Raw genomic sequence first — 27,336 nt, forward strand, 5'->3', positions numbered from 1 at the left:
TTGCAGACAATTCTGCGTTCTTCCTTACCTGACCACCAGCATGAAAGATGCAGAAAGTGGGGAAGGAAGATCGTGGAGGAGAAAGGGAGAAAAGAAGGTTTATTTTGCCTATGAGTGCCACCTACTGTCTGCTGAAAGGACCCCAAAGGTCCCTCCACCGCCTCTTGAACAAACCTCCCAGGAGAAACTCTGCTTCTTGGGCAGCCCCTGGCCCAAGGGGGACTTAGGGAAGGCTGCCAGCCATTTTTTGCAGACAAAAGAAGCAGGATTAGGCCCATGCTGTCCGCATGAAGTAAGGCACAGAAGGAAAAGATCCCAATTCAGATGCGAGCTGGCTGTACGAAATCCAAGCAGCCACTGACCACATCCTGTTTATGATTACTCCCAAGTCCAGCTCGGATTCGTTACCTCGCATACATCAGCGGTGCAGCAGGAACAAAACCCGACTCCTACTAATTAACAAAGAGCCAGTCATTAAGCTGTTTTTAAAGCAAAGTAGAAAAGGTGATAAAGGGTCAGCAACTTAATGAAGAAAGAATTCAGGGTATTTGGTATTTATAAGAAGCACTGACAAGAACATACATCTAGAGAGAGAATGTGTGTGTATCTATCCACTACCATTCAAGATAGAAGGTACATGGGGAAGAACAACAACATTCACAGAAAAAACTAGGATTGAAACAAAAGTTAAGATCAAAGTGAAGTATCTGAAGAGTGTGGTTCTGCAGTGCCACACAATGATCAGGACTATGGACTGTCATTTAAAAAAATCACCGGTGAGCAATCAAAATGCATTTTGTAGGTGCTACAAAGACTGCGGGGAAGGTAAGAGCTACTATCATATTAATCCCAACGCCTTATGAAGCTCTCCCTTTCCAGGAATTCAACAAATTAGTTTTTCAAGTTACTGTCCCTTTTGAGCCAAAACTGGATGATTTTCATGCACCAAACATGAAGAGGAACTTAGTGTCAGAAAGCAGTAATGGGGCAAAAGAAAACAAGATGGATCCAGAAAGAAATTTAACAACTGATCAGGGCTGCAATATTCCTAGAGGCTGCAGGGGAAGTCCCACCACTCCAGGGAGTCATAAGAAAGCCTAACGAAACAGCAGAAAACAGGAAAGCTGCAGGCACTGGCAAGGGAACGGTTCGGGTTAGCCAACGTATATTCTCTGCTCTAACTTCTAAGAGTAAGTAGAACTGACTTAGAAATATACTGGTTTGATGGAAAACATTTTCATTGCATCTCAGTGGGTCACAGATTCACGGTTGTGTTAGTCCCTGAAAAAATAAATTCAGAGTAATGGTGGGATACAACAGGGAAGCTCTTTCAGCCTGAAAGAGCTGGCTGTATACTGCTCTAACAGCACTTATCACAAGACTTACCCATCATTTCTTTTGTATCCAATATTAAAAGCTTTTGTGACTAACTTTTCATTACCGAGTTAAAAATCAATACAACAGTCATCACAATACCAAACACAAGCAGAAGAGCTGCAAGTAATCAAGCAGCACTGCTTTTTCCAACAGATCTTGATGTCTGCCTTTCATCCCCATATATTAATACGGCTTTTAATTTAACAAGGAGAAACATGACACGGTCTGAGGCAGTTCCAAACAGCATGAAAGGTTAAACAGGAAAAACCTGATATCCTCTTTTGAGAGGAAGCGCATTTGTTGATTTGTAGGTAGGGACAGCGATATTATTTCATTAACTACAGAGTCTCTGCAAGTGGACACGCAACCTCTTTCCTCAAACAGATTTAGAGCAGAAATCATACACAGCCGATACCACTATTATCTTAGCACAAGCCGTACAGGAGGACCTCTCGGACCGTACATACCTGTGACCTGTTCCTGGGGAACACTAACTAAGTCAGCATTTTTTATTACTTCACAGTCCTGCTTCTCCTCTTTGCATTTCTCTTCATTTTTCTTCTCCTTTCTCTCCTTTTCCTTGTCTTTGTGCTTTTTGGATTTTTTCTTGGTTTTTACATACGAGCTGCAATTGTGCTTGCTCGTTTGGGGACAGTCTGTTGACAAAGGATGAGTCAGTCTGTCAGCCGTCTCTGGGTTCTCACAGTCTCTGCCGTTGTGAGTCAGGTCATTGCTGACATCCGAAAGGGGATCGTGAGGCCTCGGCAGCTCCAGCACCGGGAGGCTGGAGCTGGAGCTCACCGATTCCGGGAGAGCCGGCGGCAGGACAGGGGCAGGGGCGTCCTTCCCGTTGGAGGAATTCAGTTTCCCGTTGAAAGTGGGCTGAGTTCTGTGAGCCAAATGCGAGATCCTGGGCTTTTTGTTGGCCAGGGGATCGATAAACTCCAGAGGCTGGGATCGTTTCTGGGGAGAAAAAAGGAAAAAAAAAAAGAATCTTGAAGTCTTGAGGCCAGAATTTTGGATGCTGTTACCACTAGGTGGTGGTGCAATACCAGAGAACAAGGGAGTATCCCCAGAAAAAGAGCTCTGCTATCAATGAGACCTGCCAGCAAGTGTCCCAGCTCAGAGGCTGGTCCTGGACATAGGCTCCAGGACCACCAGGTCCTACAAAAGCTGATCCATCCCAAGCCACTTCCTGACAATCCCGACAGCCGCTCTAGAGCCCGCGGCTCGGTGGGAGAGCTTATAGAAACCCACCATCACATCAGCAATTACTGATCTCCTGCACTATTCATACACAGGCCATGCAACCCAGCCTGCTCTCGTTGCATCTTATTTCAAATCTAGCCTTTTATGAATAAAATCCTGTCCTTCACCCTCCCCTTGTCCCAGCCACTCAGCAGAGAAGAGAAACAACCATAAAAACATCTGTCCTTCTGGTTGTGGCATGACATTTAGAGCACCTCAAAGTCCCTGCGAAGGAAAGATGTGCTCAGACCTCTGGAGCAGGGAGGGATTCACAAGTTCTCCATTTTATTCCCAACTGATTTTACTAACTCTGTGGTCAACAACTCTACCCTTGCAATACCACTCCTTCCTCTTTTCAAGAAAGAGGCATTTCCCGGAAGAGGTGAGAAAGCGTCAACTGTTAAGTTCTTAGAATTTAAGGCAAAAGAGGACATTGCAGCAGTTTTAAAAGCCATGTCACACAGGCCAACATGACCTGAGTATCCCTTTTTTAAGTAAGTGTAGATAGAGGAGTGTAGATAGAGGAGTGGTTCCCAGCTGCCCCCATCAGCCCTACCTGGACAGTCACAGGCAGGGCTTGGAGCAGCTCTGTGTGCCCATACCTCCTAGTAAGCCGTTGCCTACGGACTGCGGGTTAGCCCGGGGAAGCTGCATCATGGAAGAACCAATCCGTCAGTCAGCAGAAAGAAGAGCTGAACGCAGAGCCAGAACTACGGCTGTTGGGCTCAGTCCAGCCTGAACCAGCCAAAATTACCTTGGACAGCCATCAGTGCAGCGGTGTGTGCCTGCCTGGCAGCACAGGGCTGCAGAAACTCTGAGGAAAGATTATTTAGCACCCAGAGGAAAACAACCGATAGTTCTGGTTATTTCTTTTGGATATTTTATTGTTTTCTTTATGTCTCAGGCAGGACTGCGATGTGTTTGTAAATGGAAATTTTGTTCCATCACAGAAGTGCAGCTGAATGCACGGCTGCTTTGTCAGGGAGCCACCAGTTCGCTCCTTTTCCCCCCAGTTATTATTTATTTCTCTTTGCTAACTCCAGGGGTCTCAAGGACACTGCTCAGTGGCAGGAATCCTTTCCACCTGGCAAGGTAATTACAAAGAGAAGCTGCTCATACTGCCACAGAGCTCAAGGGGCAAGGACAGCACGTCGAACCGGCTTTGCAACATCACTGACTGCCTTCCCAGCCGAACACAAGTAATGTCCATCTGCCAAAAGGAGGGGCCATTCACTTTGACTACAGGTCTCAGAACAGGCGACAGATCTAAGAACTGCCATCTTTTACTATTCTTTCTCTAGAGCCAACAAATACCAGCTTCACCTCTTTAGTTATGAGGTGGTATATGCATGCAATACCTGCTCTGCCATGCTTCCTTAGAATTACCAGACCAATCTTTTTCTTTGCCTTCATTCCACAACTGAACTTTCCCAAAATATTTTGCATTCCAGACTACCAAACCCCAGTCCTCTGCTGCGACTGCAACCATTAAGCAGGCACCCCTTCTCCAAATAGAAACTACAGCTATAGGATATAAAAAAAATGACTGCTTATGAAAATGAAAGCTGTCTGTGGTTTGCTGTCTGACACAAGCCATGTTAGAAGCACTGCTGGAAACGTTTATATTCCATGTTTGGTTGCCCCTGTTTCACTAGCCTCTTCTAGATCCAAACCAATCAACCACCCAAAGTTTCGACTGGGTCATCTCAAGAGACCAGAAACATCCCCTCAGACCTTTGCGTCTCTCAAAATATGTACAGCCAGAAGCAAGATGATTTTTCAACCTACATTTTTTCAGAATCAGGTTAAGAAAAACACAAGACCAGCCTCTTAACAGCTTTGTGTCTTTCCAAGCTAACTCGAACGAAGGGGATCATTCTTTATTGGGCAGGAACATGCCCACAGCAGAGCAGAAGAGGATTTGGAATTAGCTACCTGGCAAACAAGTTGCACAGTTCTTGTTCTTAATAGAGAATTGCCTCCCTCTCGCTGCCAGAAAGCACATAATTTCTTTACCTGCTAATATTCTTTGCCACTAATCCTCAGTGCGTCTGTCCAGACAAGTAGGCATTACACATTCCATTGGCAGGAGGAGAATAAATACTCAACTTGTCTGGGCTGACCCGCAGCAGAGAAAGGAAGCCGGCATTTCACAATGTAGCAAGAAACACCTGCGCTAAGAGATACTAAGAGGAGTGGGGACAGACTCTGCTTAACACACAAGCCAATGCAGCTCCTTCGCAGTTTATCATCATGGAAAAACAGCTAAAACGTGCTTTTCACAGCTCCGTGCACTGGCATCTCAACAAATCAAAGAGCAGACCAACCTGCCCCTGATCTGTCACGGCAATTAGGTTGCAAAAGGTCAAGGTTTTTAATAACTCAACTGTGTTTGGGAGCTACTTATTACTGCTTCGTTCCAGTCAATTATTAGTAATGAGTAAAACACAAGCTCATTCTCTCAGGAACTCCAAGAGGGATGTAGGCACTATGAAAAAAATTTAGCCCTTAAAACTAAACGTAAGACACACTGTCAGAGATCCTCCCCATAGGCCATCACTGAACCACATCCAGAGGAGAAACAGATGCTGAGGAAACACAGACTTAGACTCTAACTTAATAAAATAGAAAAAAAACCCCAACAACCTATTGACCTAACAGCCTCCAGCAGCAGGTGATTACGGTGCGCAGACAGGCTGAACGGCTCAGCCTGGACCTACGTCCAGCAACCAACTCCACCAAAAGCAGATGGAGCCAATTGCTGGCTCTGTGCTAACCAGACCCAACGCCCCTGGAGAGGGATCACCTACCTGAGGAGGAGAGCTGGAGTTCACATTGTCTTTTGGTGGACTCAGGGAAGGCGCTTCTCCTTGAAAACCGCTACTGTTCTGTGGCTGACAGAGTTTCCTGAAAAACAGAATTTAGGGCTGTTCAAAATCCCGTGCTTGACAAGCCAACAGATGGTATTTCAAACCTTCCTGCAGAGCAAAGAGCCTTTTCGTGGGCTCAAATTCTGACTGCTTGAAGGTGCCATGAAAGTAGCTCGTTCCGGCACTTACAGTTTCGATCTCAGACAAAATCTAGGAAGAAGAAACTACTACAGGAAAATATCAATCAGCAACATATGGTAATTGCTTATTTCCTTCTTGCCTTTCCATGATTTTTGTAATTCTCTGTGAATGGAGGTAACACCTTGGACTGACACTGCCGGTCTTGTGGCAGGGAGGGAGAGAGGAGGCAGGCTGAGCTATCAGACACACGAGAGGATTCCCTACCAAGGATGGAACTTATTTTCCAAGAGTTTTACCTCTTTTCTCTTGAATTGGTGACATAAGTATTATAACAAATGAATTAGAACCTTAGAAAAATAATCCATATACAGATTAGTAAAAACTGGCATTGAACTTTGAAGTGTATAGGATATAGATACTCTTGTTACTGACTGAAATACAGCTCAATAAGCAAGACGTTATTTAAACTAATTTCTGCTGAGTTTGCCTCACCCGGTTAAAATTGACTTCATGAGAAAATTCAGAAAGCAAGCACACTGAAAAGGGGCTGAAACTCAAGGTCAGATGTTGAGGAGTAAGTTCTCCCACTCATTAGCACCATTAAATCAACACTGTACAGGAACAGCAGTCCTCTTTCAGAAGCAAGCTCCTCTGGGTCCAGGAAAAGCAGGATTGTAACAGGAACTGTTATGGTGTTATTGGTCCACTAGGATTTACATTTAGGGCTTCATAATAATACTTTTAAGTTGCATCATGCAAAATAGCACTACTTTGGTCTGTATCTGCGGTATTCGACAAACAATAGAAACCTCTTGTAGCAAAAAAGTACAATGCAAGTCATTCTAATCACGTAAGTGCGTTAATTCACATTCACGCTGGGTATCTCCACTCCCCGCTGCCCAAGGGGCTCTCCAGAGTAAAGTTTCATAGCGCACCAGCTTTGCCCTACTCTTCTGACACCAGCCAGATTGCCCATATATTAATCAACCAGGAAAAACTACTGTTGCATCAAGTTGCAGCTGTCAAGCTGAAAAAAAAATTCAGGGTTAAAGGTTTTAATAAACTAGCTCTGCAGTCATTTTGTCACCAGTTGTACAGCCTAAATAACCAACGTCTAAATTCTTCCACAAGAGGCTATAATCAGCTTTAAAGCGCACACATATTTTTCAAACACTGGGAAGATTATTTCAGAGATAGAGCCCACGACTTTACAAGATTTTCTTTTAACCTGAGCTTGAACCTTCAGCCATATTGCAGCAGCATTTAGATGTTTGCAGTTTCGCCGCCGTTCTGGCTTCAGTTGCTGCTTTGTTTAATTTCATTTAGAACAATCTCAACAGCCACGGATCAACTCAAGAAAAGTACTCAGACTGTGAAAACAGGAAGGGGAACAGTGATATTCCATAAACACCGCAGTGAAAGTGGCTTTTTGGATGCCGTTTGACTAGACTGAGCAACCTTGTCACATCTCCTAACATGTTAATTATGGATTTAAAAAAGTGAAAGACGACTACTTTCAATTCAGCAGCTCTTGTAATGGCAGAAAAACATTATACTACAATGGTGAAAGAAGGATGGAAAACACAAACATGAGGAAAAATGAGTTAGTCTAACACGGGAACTGTTAGATATAGTTTTAATATTTGCAGATGTGCTAATTATTGCAGCCGATGAACCATCGAGTAGCAACTGGACCTGAAAACCAAGAGGACATTTAACAATTGGCTGGATCTAGGCAACCACGCAGACTACCACAGCCAGCTACGTAAAGTCCTACGTCTGGTGCCTGTGCCCTTTTTGTGAATGTTTTTCTACTGTCTTCAACCCTACATGTTTTTTCCATTTTGTAGCCTCATTACCTGCATTGGCTGAGCGGGTCTTTGTTTGTACAGTTGAATACATCCTTTCCAAGGCCTATTTTTAGACCTTTGCATAACTGAATGCCACAATTCTAGAAAAAGCAGTAAACATTGCTTTCTACAGGGAGAAATGAACTTTTTTGAAAGCCATAAAGATTGCATGGCAGTTGTATTTTTCCATTTAATTGTAATTCAACATCAACGCCATTTAAACAAGTTTGATTTTTCTCTAGCATGCCAAAGCACTTTAAACGCAAGTTTCTGTTGGTTTAACAAAGTCTCATCTCCAAGCCAATTGTGCTTTCAAATCATGGAAACTGTTCAAACAGAGCATGCTCTACTTAATCTTAACCAAAAACGCACTAAAATAAGTCTCAAAAACAAGTCAAGTAAAATCTTTATCTGCATTACAAAATCTGTACCAAGTCAGTACAAACGCACTGAAAACCCAACGGGGGAAATATAAGCACTCGGAGCAGAATTCTCCTTTAGAAACCTGGGAGATATGTTCACCTGCCATCCAAGAGCTTCCAAGCTTGGAGGCTTCACCTAAGGAAAAAAATCCTTAGCAACCAACGAGACAATGCTATCGTCTCAACTAACTCTGTTAAGGGCTATTTTCAGGAAGGAACATGAGAACAGGTATCCCTTGGACAGTGGGGATTGCACTGTACGGGCAGCAGGACAACCAGCACGTGTTTTAGGGGACTTATCTCCACGGAACGGCCTCGTACTTTTTCATGCGTCCCTTACTTCAGTCAAATCTTAACCTTGCAGGGTGACTGCAATACTAACACAATTTGCAACGCAAGAAAAAGAAAAACACCCAAATAAACAAACATCCAAATAACTCTACAGAAATTAAGCAGCAAAGTCTCCAAAGCAAACACCTCAAGAGGAATAGGGACACCCACAGGAACAGAACACAGAAGCGGCTGAGCAAGACAGCTAGGGGACGTGGCTGCTCGGTAACGCCTCTCTTCTTGCCTGGAACAAACACGGCAGTCTGCACAGGAAGCCATGTACAAGAAGATATGGAAAAAGGAAAGGAGAGTTTCAATGGAGAGTTGAGCTGGACACATTTGCCTTAATCCATTCATCTCCCAGGATTTTAAACCAACATTAACTTTTAACTGTAACAGCTTTTGTTCCCCATCCAGGTTTTTCCCGTAGCTTTTAGTATAATGATTTAAAGGCAACTTAGGACGATCTGAAGAGTGCCTCCACTTTGATATTCAAGTTTAGTCAACTTCTACAGCTGCCTGGACAATAAAGAGATTTACTTTATGTTAAAATAAGTCAAACACTAACTTACCATCATTCTACTGACTTCAGTTACCCTGATTTATAGCAACTGACCTGGCCCAGTACTTTCAAGCTCCAGATGATATTACAGAGAAGATGGAATAATTACCGAACAAGTATCCTCTTCAGCAACTGCTGATCTCCTTCAGAGTAGCCAGGCCAGTCCTTCTGCACTTCTTTGTATACACAGTCTTTCAGTGTGAAAGTGCTGTCCTTGGCACTCAAATTTGCCACCTGAAACAAAAGTAATTTGCAAAAAACTGTTAGGGTTTAATTTCCTCACTTGTTCTAACAAAAGAGATCTAAGATGTAGGCAAAATCTCAGCAGGCTTAGCAGCAGTTAGTAGTGTCAGAGAACAAGCAGCGTCAGAGAACAAGTAGAGACTTTATAGTTCATTTCTTGACTATTTAGATTATTTATTCAAACTGTGCCTTTCCTTTTGCCTTGCCATTGCAATAGTTTATTATGAGTTTCCAAAACATATCCAGTGTACTGGGAAACAAGTGATATCTAAACAGATTATTCAGCTTGGATAGTCTGGAACGGTACAACATCAGTTTATCGAAATACCTGGAAATAAACCCTAGTGGGAACAGGCAGTTCACTTACCACACCTGTCCGATAGCTAAAATGGTGCAGTTTATTAGCTGCTACAGAACGCTTGCGACGATAGCTTAGTTAACAATTGCCAGAAGATAATTTCTCACTAACAAGCCAGTAAAACAGGCGACAGGAAGCTACTTTCTCAAGAAGCAGTGAAGAGAATGCCTTGCAGATATAATGCATTAGGGAGCCTGCAGATTACACTGTGCAGTTCAGTGCATTAGGATCATCTGCTGGATTTCATGGAGAAGACCTTTTCCGAGGACTACTGCAGGGCACCAACAAAACCTGTGATTACCAGCTTATAACCCAGGGTTTTACAATAAAGCACTGCACCTAAATCATGTGCTGCAGTTAACTCAGTACACCACTTGCATGAGAAGCTTTGTGACATTTTATCCAGTTCTATCATGTGTAGTTTCCCCACAAAACTCTGCATGGTGCCTACACAGATAGGAAACACTGCTGGAACCGGCAGAACTGTATTAGAATGGAAACAACTTGTTAAGAGTTTTCCCACTTTAATCAGTCTTTCCACAGCTTGACTGAAAATTTAACTTCTTGCTGCTGGTTACACATCTGAAAAATACAATGTTAGCACAAACCAAAAAGCCCCAATTAAGTTTTCACAGATACTGTAACTGTACTGTCTTAGTGAACACTTCTTAGGTGACTGTAGAGCACTGCAAGCTTAGAAAGAAAACAAAGCCTTAAATTTGTTTTTATAAAAGGCATACGGAGGCAGAGGTGCCAAATGCTATGCCCACAGCCAGGCTGATCAACTGGCAAAGCCAGCAACCCCTTCTCAAATCCACTGCTTTAGCCGCTCCGTTTGAGGACTGTATTATGCTTGAAACTGGAAGATGCTTTTATTCAGTCAGTGGAGATATTGTGCATCTATTTAAGGATTAGTGTTCTCCATTGCTCGCTCCATTCAGGAGACGGTTGTGCTTATGATTTTCTATTATCCACGCAGCAGTAAGATAGCCTCAGAAAAGCAAGTGAAGGAGTGGAAGGTCTTGAATTACCTGAAGATGCTGTTAATTCCTCTGCTTTTGCTTTAGGGACACTATGACCTAATATTAAAAATCTATGAATTTAAAAGCAAAAAGCTGTGGAACTAATACAGCAAAGCTCTCCTGATAAGCAAAAAATAAAAAGCACAGTTATCAGTTTACATGATGAACACTTTGTTTTTCCTTTCAGTTCTGTCAGCGTTCCAAAATCCTGAGCCAAAATACAAGAAGAATTTGAGCTGTGTTTTACATTTAGATATCCCAGTAAACATGCCCAAGAGACGAAAGCAAAGCCAGGTTCTTTTTCAAAAACTCTCCGACAATCTCTCCGTTACTGCCTCTTTCTACAGCGGGAGACATGCTGCTCGGCAAGGCTTGCAGCCCAGGCAGAAGAACAACTCAGATTTTCTCTGCACAGAGGCTGAGAGCTGCTACCTCCTTGTTTTGCTGGTGTGGGACTCTGCAAGCTCCACCCCAGGCCTCCCAAAAATAGAAACCTTGCAAAATGAGGCAAAAAGGCCAGCAGGAACACAGAGTCCTACGAGAGATGCAAGAGCACAACGAAACCCACACCTAGACGTATTTAGACATGTAGCTTTAACGCAGCCTGTAATTTTTAGCTTATCGTGTCTGCTTGTGGATGGGAGCCCTGGTAGCACTGAAAGGAGATTAAGTTTACAAGCAATACATTTACAGCCAAATCAGGATTTAGCCCATCAGGTTGACACTGTGGACACTGCCAAACACACCACTTGCCTGCTAGGGGTTTGTGAGAGCATCAATAAAAGGTGATTATCAGAAACCATATTTCTAGTATTAAACCCGTTTACAGCATTCAAAAGGGTGCTCAGAAGAATTCTAGTACTGCTGGAAAATTAAGGGCTACAGGATTAAAATCTAAGGAAGGAGCAAGTTGTGCCAGCAATAACTCCATTTTCAATATGACCTGCCCTGTGCCCTTGGGCAAACTAACTCCTCACTGTCTCATTCTTTTCAGCTATGGAAAGGAGTGGGAGAAAAAAATCCAATACAGAAGAGGGCAGCTGCAGCATTTAAATAAATATCCATGATGTGTTTTGCACTGTGAGAGCAATAAAGGTATTTACTGCAATTCCTAAAATGGCACCTTCAACATGACTCAAAGTGTTAAGAACTGATTCAGCTTGGAGACAGTTTTCGCACTTGACATGCAAATAATATGCTTTGCAAGAAGCTGCATGATCTTCACACCTAACCAGTTGCACTTCTAAGCAGGAAAGGCATGGGTCTGAACAATACAAAGAAGATGTAAAGCTTAGGGGAGAGAGACATATTTTCTCCTTCACATAGGAAACATTACATGTATCAGTACAGAACGTGTTCCTTTATGTCCACGTTAATAAAAATATATAGAATAGATTTATATGTTATAACAAATCAAACAGCTCGTACATCCTCTGTTAGATAATTCTCCCCACGACCAACCAAAAATGTTCCTCTTAAGTGACCGATCTGGTGAACCGAAATCATACAGCTTAGTTGCATACACCTAAACCAAGGCGTATACACAAGAGGCTTCTGCTATCTCTAGCAAAATAGTGATACGAATTGCAAACTTCTGTCGGACACGGCCTTTACAGAAACATTCAGCTGCAGCTTTGAGATAAACAGGTTATGTTCAGACTAACACAGAAGGTACTACCGTTCTGAGAAGACATTTCCCTTTACCTAAATTGTTGCCTTCATCAGAGTACAAACCTGTTGCAGAAGGTTGTCCAGCAAATCCTTGTCCTGCTGAGAAAGTCCATCCTTCTGCAATCTGAGAATAAGTTCAGGTTTCTTATAAGGCTTTAGTGCCAGTAAGTGCACAACCCTATCTTTGAAGGGTCTCTGAGAAATCGCACTATTGCCTCTCTTTATTGCACTGGCAAGGTTGACTGGCGTTGGGCGCTTCCTGGAGGGAACAGCATCGGAAGCTCCTGGTGCAGGTTTACGCACCTGAACCTTTTTGCCTAAAATGAGATGAGAATAGTGAACTGCAGCAGTCACCTTGCAAACGCCAGTGGTCTGTCAACATGTATATGGAGTTCATTACACCATCTCAAGTGCCAGAAGATGACAATGAAGGACAAACATAAGCAGCACACCCCATCCGTTCCGATATGCAGCCGGAATGAGCATCCCGTGAGTTTTACGATTCATGACAAGCTTGTAACAAGTAAACAGCAACACCAAGCTCTGGAAACCTGAGTATTATTGGCCACAAGCTTACATAAAGCTCTCTTTGTTTGCCAGCTTTTCATTTATCCCAAGTGCATGTATCCCCACAGTTAATCTAACCATTTTTTTCCCTCCCTATGAGAAGAAAATTCTACATTATTATGTAGAGGAGTAGAAATATGGAGTGGAAAGACCAGAACTGGTCAACGAGCAGCTCCCTGCTGCTGATCTCAGCAAAAACGCTCCTCCAGCAGATGTTTCTGCTTTTAGAACAATAGGAACTTTATGGGGCTAGGTCCACCTCCCTTCCTCCCCGCCAAACACAGCCACATGAATGGGGTCTAACACCGATACATTAGCCTATTCATCAGCGTGCTGTCTATTCTAATAGAATAGCATTAGAATCTTCTACATTGTAGTAATGACTGCTTCACCCTCCAATTACATTTGTGTATACGTGAGAACATAAAGCTGCCTCAAAAGTTCATCTCGAGCCCTCAGAGGCAGCTTCCTCAACTCCGTCCCAAATGTGGTTCTTGGTTTCTGACAGCATTATACAAGAATTCATTTTCCCATTCCTATTGAAAAACAGCTTTAACTAGAATTCTCACACAAGTCCCACATCACTTACTAAAGCACAAATCAAATAATTTTACTATTTTGAAACGGGTCACAAAGCCAGGTTCCTGCTATCAAAGGTGAAACCAGGAAATCTAAAAAGAAAATTTGTAGGTTCCAAGGTCTAAAACATGGAGATGCAATCAATAATCACTCTGGTTCAAGAAAGTGACCTTCACTAGGACAAACAACATCCAGCATTTACTGCAAGAATTTGGAGATTTATTTCAGCATGGCAATTCTTCACTGCTAGGAAGCAATGTTTTTAACTGAGTCATCTGAAGATACTGGTGATTGTCTGCAGTGTTTATTTTACTGAAATGTAGATTGCATAACTTAGTCCCCATTTCCTGGCTTTTTATTACGCACCACGCTGATGCAAGTAAGTACGACCCATCATTGGCAGGGCTGAATTAAGAGGAGAGGGAGAAAAACAACAATTCACATGTTAAACATCCCAAAATTCAGAGGTCAACTGGACTTCATTTCCAGAAATGGGACAAGAGAAGATTCGTCAGCTTTTTAGAACTCCCTTAAGTTTTGCCAGGTCATGAACAGCAAAAACACACTGGGACATTTCCACTTAAGGCTGGAGCCAAAATGCGCAATGATAGGAAAAGAAAAAACTAAGTTAAGCCAGAACATGAAGTCTTTTAAAATACTTATACATGTGCATACATAGATATGTATACACACATATTTATTTAGTGTATATATAAGCACACATATCCCCCTACAGACATATCATCTATCTATTTATTTACATATATATTTGTTCAAGTGTTAGTTCACATCTATATCGTTCTGCGAATCTCCAGTTTCAACATTTCATACAAATTCTTCCACATCTGAGCTGTCTGGAATGACTCCATTGACGTTTAAGTGCTGAGCTCCGTATTCGCATGGAAATGTGAGAGCCAGCCTTCTCCCTCCAGACTAGCCTGCAAGTGAATCAGCGGATGGTGCTGGCACACCAAATACGTGCGTATCCTACAAGAGGACTGTCCTTGCCCAGGCTCTTCCTTCTTGGACCAGTGCTTTCCTCCTGTCTGAAACACTGACATCTTGTATGTATAGCATGCACTCCACTCCACTGCTTTTTACATGGTTGTACCTCCATTTCAGAGCAGTAAACGTTTTAGGAGGAGTATTTTTAAATAAAAAGTTTTGCTCTATCTTTCCGGGAAGCAATTTGCCTTGAGAATCTTCTCCCCCACAAGCCTAACACCTTCATCCACTTACTGTAATGTTCTCAAATATAAGCTAAACAAAATAATCTTCTAGTCTACAGGAAATCAATGCATTTCCTTCCTGATTACTATCTTATTTCTCAGCTTTGAGCGCTTGGCTGATAAAACAATGAGTCAGGGTCAGTTCTACATTTTGCAACTCACCATTCTCATCACAGACATCCCCTGAGAAGAGACTGGCTACAGATCACATGGGCTGCAGAAAAAACAGCTGGCTCAAAAAAACCCCAAACCCACAACTCTGCTTTCTGGTTAATATTTGCGCCCTAAGTTTGTGACTAGACTGAGCTTAAGCAGGGACCTGAGCCCAAAGCGAGGTCTCTGCAGCCTCCTTCTGGACCCCACTGATATTTGCCACAGTTTTATTTCCCCCTCTAAGATTCTCCTTTCATTGTCACAATACGATGGTTTGTTTAAGGCTGCAGTCAGCAGCCCTGCTTTAGCCTCTTTGTTTATTAACACAAACGCTCTGCTATCTGCATCCTAGATGTTGCATGTTGTGGTCTCAAGTGCAGGCACACACCAGATGTGTGACAACAGCGGTGGCACATTTTAGCTGACTTCGCAAGGAGCACAGACACTTCTGACGGATCAGCAGTATGCTCTCAGCATCATCGCATGACAAATATGAAATAATGCCAGAGAGTGATGTGACTGCACACAGACAACCCTCAGAGGCCACGCAAACACGACCACACATGTTCTAAGATGAAGATGGAAGCCATGAAGAAGTCACCATACAAGGAGAGTAGCACCCTAATTAATCAGATATCCGTAAGGAACTACCAGATACTTGTTAAAGACTTTCATGGGCAAGCAAAACAAACGTCAGCATTTGACTTCAGAAGCTAGTGAAGACAGCCCCAAATCAAGCTGCTGCTTACCTACGTATCTCCCCCCAGGTTTAATGACTATAGCGCTCCGGCTGCGAGTCTCCTCCTCTGCCTGTGCCATGCTTTGCCTTGCCTTCTGGTAGGAATCATCAGTAGCACACACGGTGATTTTATCCTGTATGCTTCCAAGGCAATCCAGATGGATATTGCCATTGCTGCAAAAGAAATGCAACGGAAAAGATACTCCCAACACTGCAAACGGACACATCTCTGTCACTGGTGAATAACTGAGGTTGCATTATCTAAATAATAGGAGGGGACAGAAAGAAGCTGAGAGGTAAACAGATTCTTTTGTGAGTGCCTCCTTACCCAAATATACACACGCAGATTGGAAAGACTCTAAAAAGAAGGAACATGTATTAAGTTTTCTTCAGGTTTGTTACGGAAAAGATTTTACAGAAGATAAGATATATATATATAAAAAAAAGGCTAGATTTTCTTTTGCTGTACCACTCACCTAGATACATACTGCTGGATACAGTCAAAACTCCCTTGGGGGCTGTCCTTGCCAATATTTGAAAGATAAAATGTGAAAGTCCGCACTTCCGTGGGTCGATCAGGCCTTGGAATTGCGATGTGCTGTTTGGAAGGAGAAAAATACTGGTCACTTGGGTAGCCCACACTAACACAAAATTCAACTTTTTGGCAGTCACTATGCTTTTAGCCATTTTGCAACCCACTACAAGTAAAGCATATGGATTATTGCACAGGAGACTATGAAGAGCAAGAAGCTACAAGAAGGGTTCAAGTTAGCAAAACTATATACGCTGAAAAGATAAGGTAACAGAGGTAGACAGATGTAAAGAACAGCTAAAAAGACAGCTATGTCTGTAACAGAACAGAGATCTGAGCTGGCGGCTTGCTGCCTTTCAAAGCAGAGCCTACAATAATTTGTTCTAGGAATCTGACCCAATTCTATTGATTCAGGAGCAAAACAGACTTGCTACCACTGTTTATATTAAATTTAAAGCACTTGAGACTTGTTTCTTTAGAACTAGTGATCCAGCACTAAACTTAGTACAAGCCAGGTCACTAGGTAGCATGCTTATTCTTTTTTAAGAGATTATAATTCCATAACGAGATTTCATGGCTCACAGTAGAGTGTGACGCTGCTGCTAAATTAAATATTTAATCAAGCATTAAGTGTACTCCGCAGACAACTCTACAGCGATCTGCATTGTTTTTCTCCCCCCAGCCATTCATTTTTCAAAAGGGAAACCGTTTCCCCTCTGCGTTCAAGATCCAACATAAATCTCAGCATCTGAGCTCTACTATCACATCAATATTTGATAATTAAGATGGCTTCCAGAAAATGAAACAGAAGGAACATCAGCTTCAACCTATTTTAGGCTACACTCTACCACACAGATTTATATTTACCCAGATTGCCACATATATGCACAAAATATATACGCCTAGCAAACCAACTTGTGGCATCCACATATGAGACTGCTCCATAAAAGATTACTGCTGGTACAGAAGGGTTTCTAGGTGGTTTCCCTTTGACCTCAGATGTCTACAGCAGCCTGGAAACCCAGTGCATCTGTGCCACTTTGCTAAACCACAGGGATGTTCTCAGAACCGGCAAGAAGCGCTTGTGTGACCTGCACTGAGCTGAGCCAGTGCAGCATTTTCCATTCACTCTCCGGAAAGACCAGCGATCCTCCAGCCGGCCCCCAAAACAGATTTTCCTTCTTTCGAAACGGCAAGCCAAGAAACCCAGACTGGAGCGATACAGAAGGACAAGTTATCCCCCGCACAGTCCCAGGATCCGGATCTAAAAATACTCGGAGCAGATTTGGTGGCGATCCGGGCGCTGACGGGCAGCACTGACCCTCCGACGGCAGCAGCTGAGCCCTGTTATCTCCCCTGCCAAATGTGCGCCACAGCCTTGAGCCCTTAATCTGCCCCGGCACCCTCTGCCCCCACCCATCCAGAACGAATAAAATTCTCTTCTGCTTTACAAGCGAGCTGAGAATATGTCAAAGTTATGTAAACAGTAGATTGTGGGTATTTTACAGTTGGCACTGTTTACCCGCTAGTTAATTCGCTGGGAACAGGGCAAGAAGGTAAATGCAACGGGTCTGTTCAGCTTCTAGTGCTGTTCGTTGGGGGAGCGAGTTGTGCTGCACGTGACGGGTTTGTAAAATAAAACTTGGAGGATGTAACCAAATCATATATTCACACACTAAAATAACTTGCCTCTAGCTCCCGATTTACCATTGTATGAAACGGCTGCTCTGAGAGCCTCGACTCTGGCATTTTTGTAGAGTTTCTGCAGCTTCTTCAAAGGACGTAAAATGAGACAGAAGCGAGAGAGTCACTGCAGCATTAATGTTGCTCGTTCCAGTACTGAAAAGTGTAGCATATGCAAACCGGCCGTTATCTAGGAATTATTTTTAGCTGAAACAGAAGGTTTCTCAAGCCACCAAATCAGCATGGTAACTGCTTTGAGGGAGCCCTAATTTTGGTGCCGAGTATTACACCAGTAACCATAGACACTTAAAAATAGCTCAGTACAGATGTTACTTCTGTTTTTTTTCTTTCAAGTAATACTCATCTGCGTACAGCTCATTCTGAATGGCAATTTCACCTTTCTCTATTAATACCAGCACAAGTTCATCCCAAGAAACAGGGAAAAACGTCATATTTTCCAATCACGTAAAGTTAAGACATTTTGTTCCTAACAGTCATATTTAAGAAAGCTGCATAAACGTACATGTATTTGGCACCTGAACGTTTCCCCTCCCACCCCAGTTCAGTTCTTTCCCTCCTCCCCTCATCTCAGGTCCGTCCCCAACAAGCACCTGCAAATTTGACCCAACCTAATCTCTAATTCTGCACATGCTTTTACCGAAATAGAAGCATCTTCTGCCTTTCTTGTGAAGTTATGCACTCCATCAACTACCACCGTTTGTAATGCTCTGGTACTCAAGCTCTTAAGTTCTCGTTTACATGCACGTTGAAACAACCAAAATGCTCCAGACTCCATACAAACTTACAAAACTATCCAAGAAAATCCAGTTCATGATGAAAAAGTAATGAACAGATGCTGCTCTTAAGGAATATCCCGATAGTCCCACTTTAGCATCTCAAAGCTAGAAGTAACGCTCTGCTAATTACAACCTAGTTACTACTATCGAAATTCTGATGATGGCACAGATTATTGCACTGAAAAAGTAATTAACAAGACTCGCATTGCTATAAAGAAATGCATCCCAAGGCAAAGATCATTTACAGTCTACAGTTTATAAAAACTCTCGTGAGATTCGATCCAGACCAGGATCCATGCAGGAGGTTTCGTCCCCTGTCACTGAAATAGCTGTTTTATTTTAGGCTAGAAGCACCGACATCTTCCTTTCAACACCAGCCGACAGAGCTGCCACCTTGCTGACCTTGTGTTTTATTCCTGGCCAATTCCCTTCTCTGTTTAATTAGAGTATTAAACATGAAAGTTGTTTTCTGTGTATTAGAAGCTGAGAGTATTCATTATACTAACACTGGGAATAGGTAAAAAAAGACATGGACACAGTAATTTAAAAGCCCCACAGATAATGACATTCAACAGGTCAGGAGGCTTCTAGAGAACTAAATTAAATTAAGGAAGCAGCATTTTGTTTTAAACTCTTATATTATGTCCTGCTTCCCCCCAAACATCAAATCTTGCGAGAGGGATATTTACACAGAAAAGTCACACTATTAAAATCTTGTATCACTGCTTTAAATCACACTCTGACATTTGTGCTACATACAAACCTACCACCCTCAAAAGTTAATTGGAAATCATCTTCTCCATAGCAACATTTATTAGGAAGCAAAATAGGAAGGAACAAATTGGGGAATTAAGGTATAGGGGAAGAAAGCGTATTGCAAAAATAAATAGCTAAACAAGTATGTTTTAATGTCATCATCTGAATTTGAGAACTTGTTAAATTATCTTTTCAGTCCAATTGATAGGAGGCTCACTAGAAAGTATCTAAAGCCCTGCCGTCAGTTCCTTAAAGCAGGGCACAATCGTGACATATACGAGTACTACACTTAAAAACAGACGGTTACACAGCTGCCAGCTTCTTGTCGTACCCAGTAAAAATAATAATAAAAGGACAAAGAACTCTTTCTATCTGCCCCCATTGAACTGGATCTCGCTTTCTTCAAAGCCCTACCTTTGGCCTTTACTCGACAGTGCAATTAATTAAACAGCTGAAAACGAGGCAAGCAGAAGTCAGCTCTGTGCTGCCAACATCCTCCTTCCACCCGCAACGCCCCAGCGCGGCTCACTGTGCAGGGCTCAACGCTTCGCTCTTTAAATGGCAACATCAGACGCAATTGTGCCGCTTCGCTCCTTCTCCATTCAACCCGGACGGTAACTACAGGTGACTGGCAGCTGTTTCACCAAAAACTCTTCTTTGGAAGTTACGGGCTCAAATACAATTAAATGCATTAAATATTTATTTTTAATTTTTATAAGGAACTGCATAATTTGAAAATATTTTTAATTATTATAAGGAACTGCACCATTTTAAAATAGGTTTTCTTTTGGTTAACCTGAAAATGCCCAGTCCATATCAGATCCATGTGAAACCCACTACAAGGAGAGCACAGCGGCTGAGGGCAGTGGAGCGTTTTAAGCTGTTTGATTCATTTTGCTACATTTCCTTCGAGGAGGAAGATTAAATAAGAGAAGCGGCATTTCTAGAACTTAAGCAGCTTTACAGGAAAAGTTAGGTGTAGATCCTCACAAGGTGCTCTACAAAGGGAAAGGAAAGCATCTGCAGTCTTTTTAGCTTCTTTATTACATACAAAGCTGTTTGCTCATCTAATAGCAACAAATCATGCACCCTTAAATTTTTCCTTCTCACTCGCTCCTAATTTCACCAAACTTCAGTTGCAGATTTTTATCTAAGCTTTTATGCTGAGCTTTCTGGGAAGTTTAATTGTAAACAAAGTAAAAAACTTGGAAATTGCTCCTTTCTTTATTTCCCAGGACAAAAAGGTTTGTATTTTTCTTCTTAACTTACGGTAACAATCATGTCTTTCCTGCTACGTTTTGTTAGAGTACTATATACTATTAGTGAGACTAATATCACAAGGTAAAATATGGGCAAGGAGAAGTGTGCTAGACTTTAATGCCTACTTAATTCAAGCCTTTTTGAAAGTTTTATTGTGCCACCACAAAAAATTAAGAAGTTATTTACAGCTGAGTTCAGATTCTTAAGAAAAAAATATTAAATTCCCCTTCTTTATGCAGAGCACCAAAGTTAAACACACACCTTTTTGTACCTAAAAGGTATATAAATGAAATTTTTAAAGTTCACTGAAGAGTTGCATTACTTTACCAGAAACACTACCAATTAAACCTCAACGTTGTCAGTAACTGGCATGACAGACGGTTTCAAGCATCTATAAATATCATCGGAACAGAAGTTGGAGAAATAAAACTCCTAAATATAAAAAACTTTGGTATTCACAGAAACTGCACAGTTGTTTAGACAATGTATATTAAATAAAGCTTCAGTACATTCGTAGCAGCCTCCAAGCACTGCTACTTGTACTGGTACCCATAAAGTCTTGCACCAAGTTTACCAAGCTTGGCACGGCGTTTCCTCGGGACACAGGCGAGGTTTCCATGGATTGCTGCACCCACCACAGTACTGCCATCAGTGAACTTTCCGTTTCCTTGTTCTAGCCAACAGCATGGCCTTATAAAATTAAATTTCACCACCAGCAACACTGGTGGTGCTGGTGCTATGGATTTAGCAAGGTTAGAAAATAAAGAGGGGGGAAAAGTTTTTATAGAGAGATAATCCATGCAATCAATGAACAAAAAAAATGGACCACATCTGAACTTCACATCTCTCACTTTCAGAAATCAGAGCATCATTCTTTGAACTGGAATAGGACAGACGTACAGAACAAATACCTTACTCAGATTAATTGTATAAGCCAGTAAAGAACTTTCCAAGGCAACCCACACACAAACTTACCCCTTGGCTTCCTTGAAACTGGATTACTGGTTTTGATGTCACAGCATCCTACAAAAACAAGTGGAAAAAAAAAAATTACCTTAGAGAAATTTAAAGCTCCAACACTCACTGCCAAAAAATACTCAGCTTGATTTTTCACCTACACTTTTTACTTTTTTTTTTTAAAAAAGGGAAAATGTGCAGGGAAGTATACAGAATTCCAAGCAAGAAAATACAAAATCTCCTGAAACAGTGATTTGTACCTAGAAAAGGGATAAAACTGTAATGTCACCAGCGGTACCCTTACTTCAGAAAAAGAACAGCTCTGAGATGATACCCAGATGGGCTACGCTTAGTTCCTTCCTGACCCCTAAACCACATTTTAGGCACAGAATAGCTTAGCTGTATATCTTTGGTGCTTATGTAAGTTTTGAGTTAAACAGTGGATATTTGAGGGGAAAATTTATTACAGTTCTAGGTCTGAGAACACGCTAAGCAAATTTTTTCCAATAGAAAGCTGGCAATTCATTGGAAAAGCGAATTGCAACTTCATTGCAAAATACTGTTGTTACGTTGCCCATTTCAACAATCGGCCTCTTCCTCCATACTAATTTGCTTACATTTCCAGAAGTCATACTCCTGCTAGCTCTAAAACCCCTTAAATCTGCTCAAAAGAGAAACACCACTGAGTTTCAGCCTTTTTGCACTGTGATTGCACTTTTCGCTTTGCTGTGATTTTACAAAGATCATGAAGGCTTTGGAATTCAAACTCTTACCTGAGGTTTCAACTACAGGGAAAGAAACAACATATGCAGTCCAAGCCACACTAAGTTTTTATTTCTTAAATGTCAGGAGAATTGTGGCTGTAATGGTTTTTATTTCCTAAATCACACAAAACACTACAAGACACCCTCCTGCAGCGCAGGAGTTGTGCTCCCCAGGGTGGAAAAACACGCTGTGTGTGGGATCCCATTGTGAAGCCTTCCAAAGGGACAGAATAATTTACAAATAGGTTGAAACGTCCTTTAGGAGTGAACACGTTGCCACATATACAGGAGACACATTTCAATGGGGAAAAATGCCAAGAAGAGTTCAGGAGACAAAGTCAAAATGGTGCATTTGTATTGTCCTTTTTGTATCAGTTCTCACGTCTCCCAGCATTAGAGAGATCACGTCGACTTCCACCAGATTACAGAAACAGACGTTTACATTTAGCAGCAAAAGAGTTAACAGCTTGAAAGCCCATTAAGTTTATCATCTCTCATAAAACCTTTCCAAATGCTTTCAGCCTAAGAGTGAAGAATCTAACCCACAATACGCTGACATTAACAAAATTCACTAGCAAGAAAATATCCTTCTAGCACAGATGAATAAGCTCATACCAAGACAGTCTTCAGAGCCTTTTAAGAGCCCATCCAATACGATTTAACAGATCTGCATCACATCCTAAATTGTTACGAGATATTTATGACGGTGAGTAAAGCAAGAATATACTTGAAGCTGATAGCACTCACTCTGTGTTGTATAGCGAGTTTTATAGACCCGAAACAACCTTTATAAAGAAACAATAAACGACATCTTGCTCTTCATACAGATCACTGAATTCCTTGAGTGCCACGACATTGCATACCACAGCACACTGTTCATAGACAGACTGGCCAGCTTTTTGTTCACGGTGTCAGCATGTACTGTGCAATGTGTCCAGAAATTCATATGAACATACTTGAGCAAACAAGCATTTGAAACATTAAGAAAATCTGGATTTAAAAAAACACTCAATGGGGATCTTGTACAGCTAATTACGGATTTGTGAAGTTCTGCAATTAATTCTGGAAAATTACTTAAGTGGAATAAAAAGGTAGTATGAAGCACGTAAGTAGAATAACGAGGCAGTAACAATAACAATACAAAAGTACTGTTACACAAATCAGGACAAGCTTTAATTACAGAACTTATAAATTCCCTAATCTACATACAAAATGGTTTGAAGTTAAATGTGTGATCTCAAACTTAAAAATGAGTGTTCATGTGAGTTAAATGGCAAACTTTAGCTTTACTTCCTTGAACCCCTGAAATACGGTATTTCTACGCTCCCGAGTTGTCTGTGCCCATGGGCTGCTGGGTTTTGTGATCTGCCATGTATTACAACCGGCGTTGTAACTCCTTGCCGCACTCCACAGAAGGGAAGAGCTGGATATTGGAGGGTCACTGCACCCTCTGAGTTCCCCTTTCAGGGAGAGAAGTGGAAGGCTCTTGGCTTCTCAGCCACACCACCCCTGCACCTACACAGGCATTGCTTCCCTTCTGCTGATGCCCTTGGCTATGGGTCGTTTGAGAATGTTCATGGAAGAAGAAAACACATGCACACCCTAACCTAATTAAGGATATGAATTTAAGTACTTCTATTAGATGAAATTAAATTCCTGCACGGACACCTTCATTCAGAATAAAAGCAAACAGATGAATTAAGCTAAACCAAATTAAAACCATATTCCAATTTATATCTTCAGTTCATTTGGATTAACTTTCCTGAATGTTCTTGTACGGACAAACCCCAATTTTAAAGAGTTCTTGCTACCATCTCCAAAATCCCTCCATCCCACCTAACTCTTATTCCTTAGTGATGCCAAGACAGTGAACTTCCCTTGTTACAGCTTCCTAGAAATGCCGTCCCATCCACCTTTAGAGGGAACAAGGTCTTTCCCTCTTTCTGTCTTTCCTTGTAATAAAAACAAGCCATCTCCTCAGCCCTAGGACAGGACCATGGCACTGTTGCGGCTGCAAGTCTGCCTTCTCCAGAGTACACCAACTTACAGGGTTCAGTAAATCTTTGGTAAATCAAGGATGCTGATGAAACCTCACCTTTGTGTTCAATTAAGAGGCAAAACAAGACAGATCTGTCCGAGCAACTGGGCCACCTGCACAGCCTAAGCATCTTCCAGCTATCAAATTCTAGCTTTATTCCTCCATGAGACTCAATATATTTAGGAATAGCTGCTGAAAGCTGATTAGGATCAAATCTAAGCAACAAAAACCTAAGCAAGAAAACAACAGTTCAAGTATTTTAAACCAGCCACCTGTCAGTTCAACAGATTTCCTGCTGCCAGGTACAAGATGTTCAGCTCTGCAGTTAACACACTCATCCATAATGGTGACAGCGCTGTTGAAGAGGTCCAAGAGTAGTGAATAAGCATGACTGCTGGGACCTGTGGGACCAGAGAACAAGCGACTGCCATGCAAGAATAATGAATTTCTAAACTATGCACAGACCAAGAACAAGCAAAGCCCCTTTAAACACACCTAAGATGCATGAATTACATGTCTGCTCCCTGCTCACCACTGTTTCAACAAAAGGCTTCCTGACGCAGAACTGAAAGGTTAGCAAATCATTACCACGTCTTCACTGTTTGCTAGTTCCTACAATGGATCTTTAAGAAAATGCATCAAGCTTCCTCCCATCTTACCGTAAGAGAAAATGAACTGTTTTAACAAACTGGAGAGTCCTTCCTGCAGTTGAACTCACCAATGCCCCAAAGCTCTATAGGAATAACTTCCAAAGGAATATCCAAACAGCAAATGCGTGGCTGTACTTCGCTGCGATCTACCCAAATGTTAATTATTGTTATAAATGTAGATAGCAGCAGGAGTACTCAGCAGAAAGCATAAAACTTGCTGAGCAGCAGAGTGAACTCCACTGGCAGGGAAGCTTGCTCACACAAACCCCAGCGCTGCTGCAATGAGCCTGCAGAGTAAGTACATGAGCTGGAAGCTCTGGAGCCAGCTCCACCGTGTCTACCCGACTTGCAAACAGACCCTCAGAAGGAGCCTGAACAGACCCCAGTTATGCTGGGTGACAACCCAGAATTTTACTCCATAAAAATTCACTTATTTACTATCTGGAAAGAGCATTTCCATGCTTCTGTGCCCAGTTCATTGCCTTCCATAGCTCCTGCTGTATTCTTCAGGCACAGTGGAGAAATAAAGCAGCAAGCTTTCAAACACTAAAGCTCTGCTCTGGGACACCAACATGAATCAAACCCCACAGACCCAAATGCTTTTTGTCAGACGGTCCTCCAGATACTGCAAGATTATTTCAGAAGTCATGAGATTAAACCGAAAACCCAAAAACTCATCCCCAAAGCTCCCACAAAACATTTGTCTTTTATTAGCATGGTATTATGCTCATCTTCATCCTCTAGCTTCCCCGGGCTAGAGGAGAGCTAGTAACCCTTAATGCATACTCCGAAAGCTCACAGAGGCAACGGCAATGCGCAAACAGTTCCTCGCGCTTAAATACTCCAGATCTGGCATGTGGAAGCTTGAGTAAAGAGTAGGAGGAACAAGAAAGAGTCAATAAAACAGACAAAAACTGAATGTAAAACTAGTAAAATACTTTATCGGGTATGATCAAAGCTGGCATGAAGTTTTAAAAACGTTTAGTGGAAAAGCTGAATATTCCTACACAGGACCAGAAAGGACATTTGAAATCCTCAGGTCAAGTAACCAGTTGGAAACCTCCCCGTTTCTTCAGGGAAATACAGATAATTAAAGAATACGTTGTTTCGAGAAGTTCTGTTATGCATTACTGGAATTTATACTGGAGGCAGTGTTATACGGAAAATATTTGCTTATACTTAGTATCGGTGTATTTGTCTGTTTTCTTGAATGTTAACAGTCTCAAATGCCGAGCAAACAGAGCAAATGAAAGCCTACCCATATTTATGTTGGAACAAGGGAATTATTTTCAGAATTTAAAGCTTCTTGCAAATATTTAAAATTAGTAGCAAGAATTCCAATAAATATACAGAGAAACTAAAATCATGCTAACCCCAAGGCTGGCATTCACGGGATATTTTGAACTATCACGTGCGGTTCCAACCAGGTAAAGCCACTGCGCCTCAGAAGTCACTTACAAAAATGAGAAGAGACAGAAATCACTTAAAATTCATAAATTTCAGACTGGCTAATACCCCAAACTCATCGAAGTTCCTCTTTAATTCTTTGTTTATGACTAGTTTATGTTTCTTTTGCCCACACAGCATGGTCCAAATATAGGCATACTTCCACCTCTACTTCCTCCAGCTTCTCAGCACAACGGGGCAAAGGAAGAAGAAAAAAGAAGGGTCAGATTCCAATCCGGGAGGATACTCAGTTCGAGCAGACCTGGATGCTTGAGAAAAAGTGTCCTGCAGACCCGAACAGAACTTAATGTTGATTTAGATTTCCACTTACATTTTCGTTTTAAATACACCAGGCAGACTTTTCAAAGTAAAACAGAGACCAAAACCAAAGCAAATATATCCAGTGTCTCGCTGTGACAGACTCACAAGAGACACCTCAGAGTCCCAAAGTTCATTAGTAGCAAGATATATAAATCCCAGGGGAAATAAATACCTTTGAATATACCCACAACAACTTAAAGTGACTCTGTGTGAAGTTTACTGGCAGTCAATTAGCCAAAGCTGGCCCAAGAGAGAACCACTGCGTATTAGGTAGAGACAAAAGACTTCTCCCAAGACATTCTACTTTTTCAAGGCTTGTATTTACCTCCTACCAGAAACACAGCAGTAAAAAGCCTCCTGAATATTCTTTTTTATGTCACATCTATTACTTATGGAATTAAAATACCGTCTCCCTGCAACACAATTTCCATCTGCAATTTAAGGCCTCCCAACAATCTCATTTGAAGTTGAGGACACTAACAGACTGCAGATGGGATCGAGTCTGCTGAGACTTGAAAATTATAGATCCTATATAATTTTTGTTGACCTAAACTACAAAGCCTTCCAGACCTTTTTATACTACATAAGCCTCAGAGACAAGCTACTGGTTTTGCTATTCAAATACAATGTTCTCAGGGAAAGTGTCTTGGAAATCCCATGTAAATCCACAACTACTGAAGCAAAAGTTCAGCTTTCTACTCAAGAGGGGTGCCAGCAGCCATGAGACAATGGTCAGCTGCCGAGGTGAGAAACGCAGCCATGGGGATGCTT

General features: G+C 41.9%; 1 protein-coding gene across 1 annotated transcript in view; it reads right to left on the reverse strand.

Annotated features, from left to right (window-relative positions):
* The window catches only part of ELL (elongation factor RNA polymerase II), a gene marked incomplete at its 5' end in the record, with an annotated part of 26,917 nt that extends 5,505 nt beyond the window's left edge, over positions 1 to 21,412 (reverse strand). Inside the window, 7 exons of the mRNA XM_009580549.1 lie at positions 1,845 to 2,340; positions 5,436 to 5,532; positions 8,910 to 9,034; positions 12,158 to 12,411; positions 15,372 to 15,535; positions 15,838 to 15,959; positions 21,365 to 21,412. Of these exons, the coding sequence (XP_009578844.1) occupies positions 1,845 to 2,340; positions 5,436 to 5,532; positions 8,910 to 9,034; positions 12,158 to 12,411; positions 15,372 to 15,535; positions 15,838 to 15,959; positions 21,365 to 21,412 (1,306 nt within the window). The remainder of the gene's footprint in view (positions 1 to 1,844; positions 2,341 to 5,435; positions 5,533 to 8,909; positions 9,035 to 12,157; positions 12,412 to 15,371; positions 15,536 to 15,837; positions 15,960 to 21,364) is intronic.
* Between the last annotated feature and the right edge of the window lie 5,924 nt (positions 21,413 to 27,336).

Source organism: Fulmarus glacialis, unplaced genomic scaffold (genome assembly GCF_000690835.1).
Source record: "Fulmarus glacialis isolate BGI_N327 unplaced genomic scaffold, ASM69083v1 scaffold5976, whole genome shotgun sequence".
NCBI classification, from domain to species: Eukaryota; Metazoa; Chordata; class Aves; order Procellariiformes; family Procellariidae; genus Fulmarus; species Fulmarus glacialis.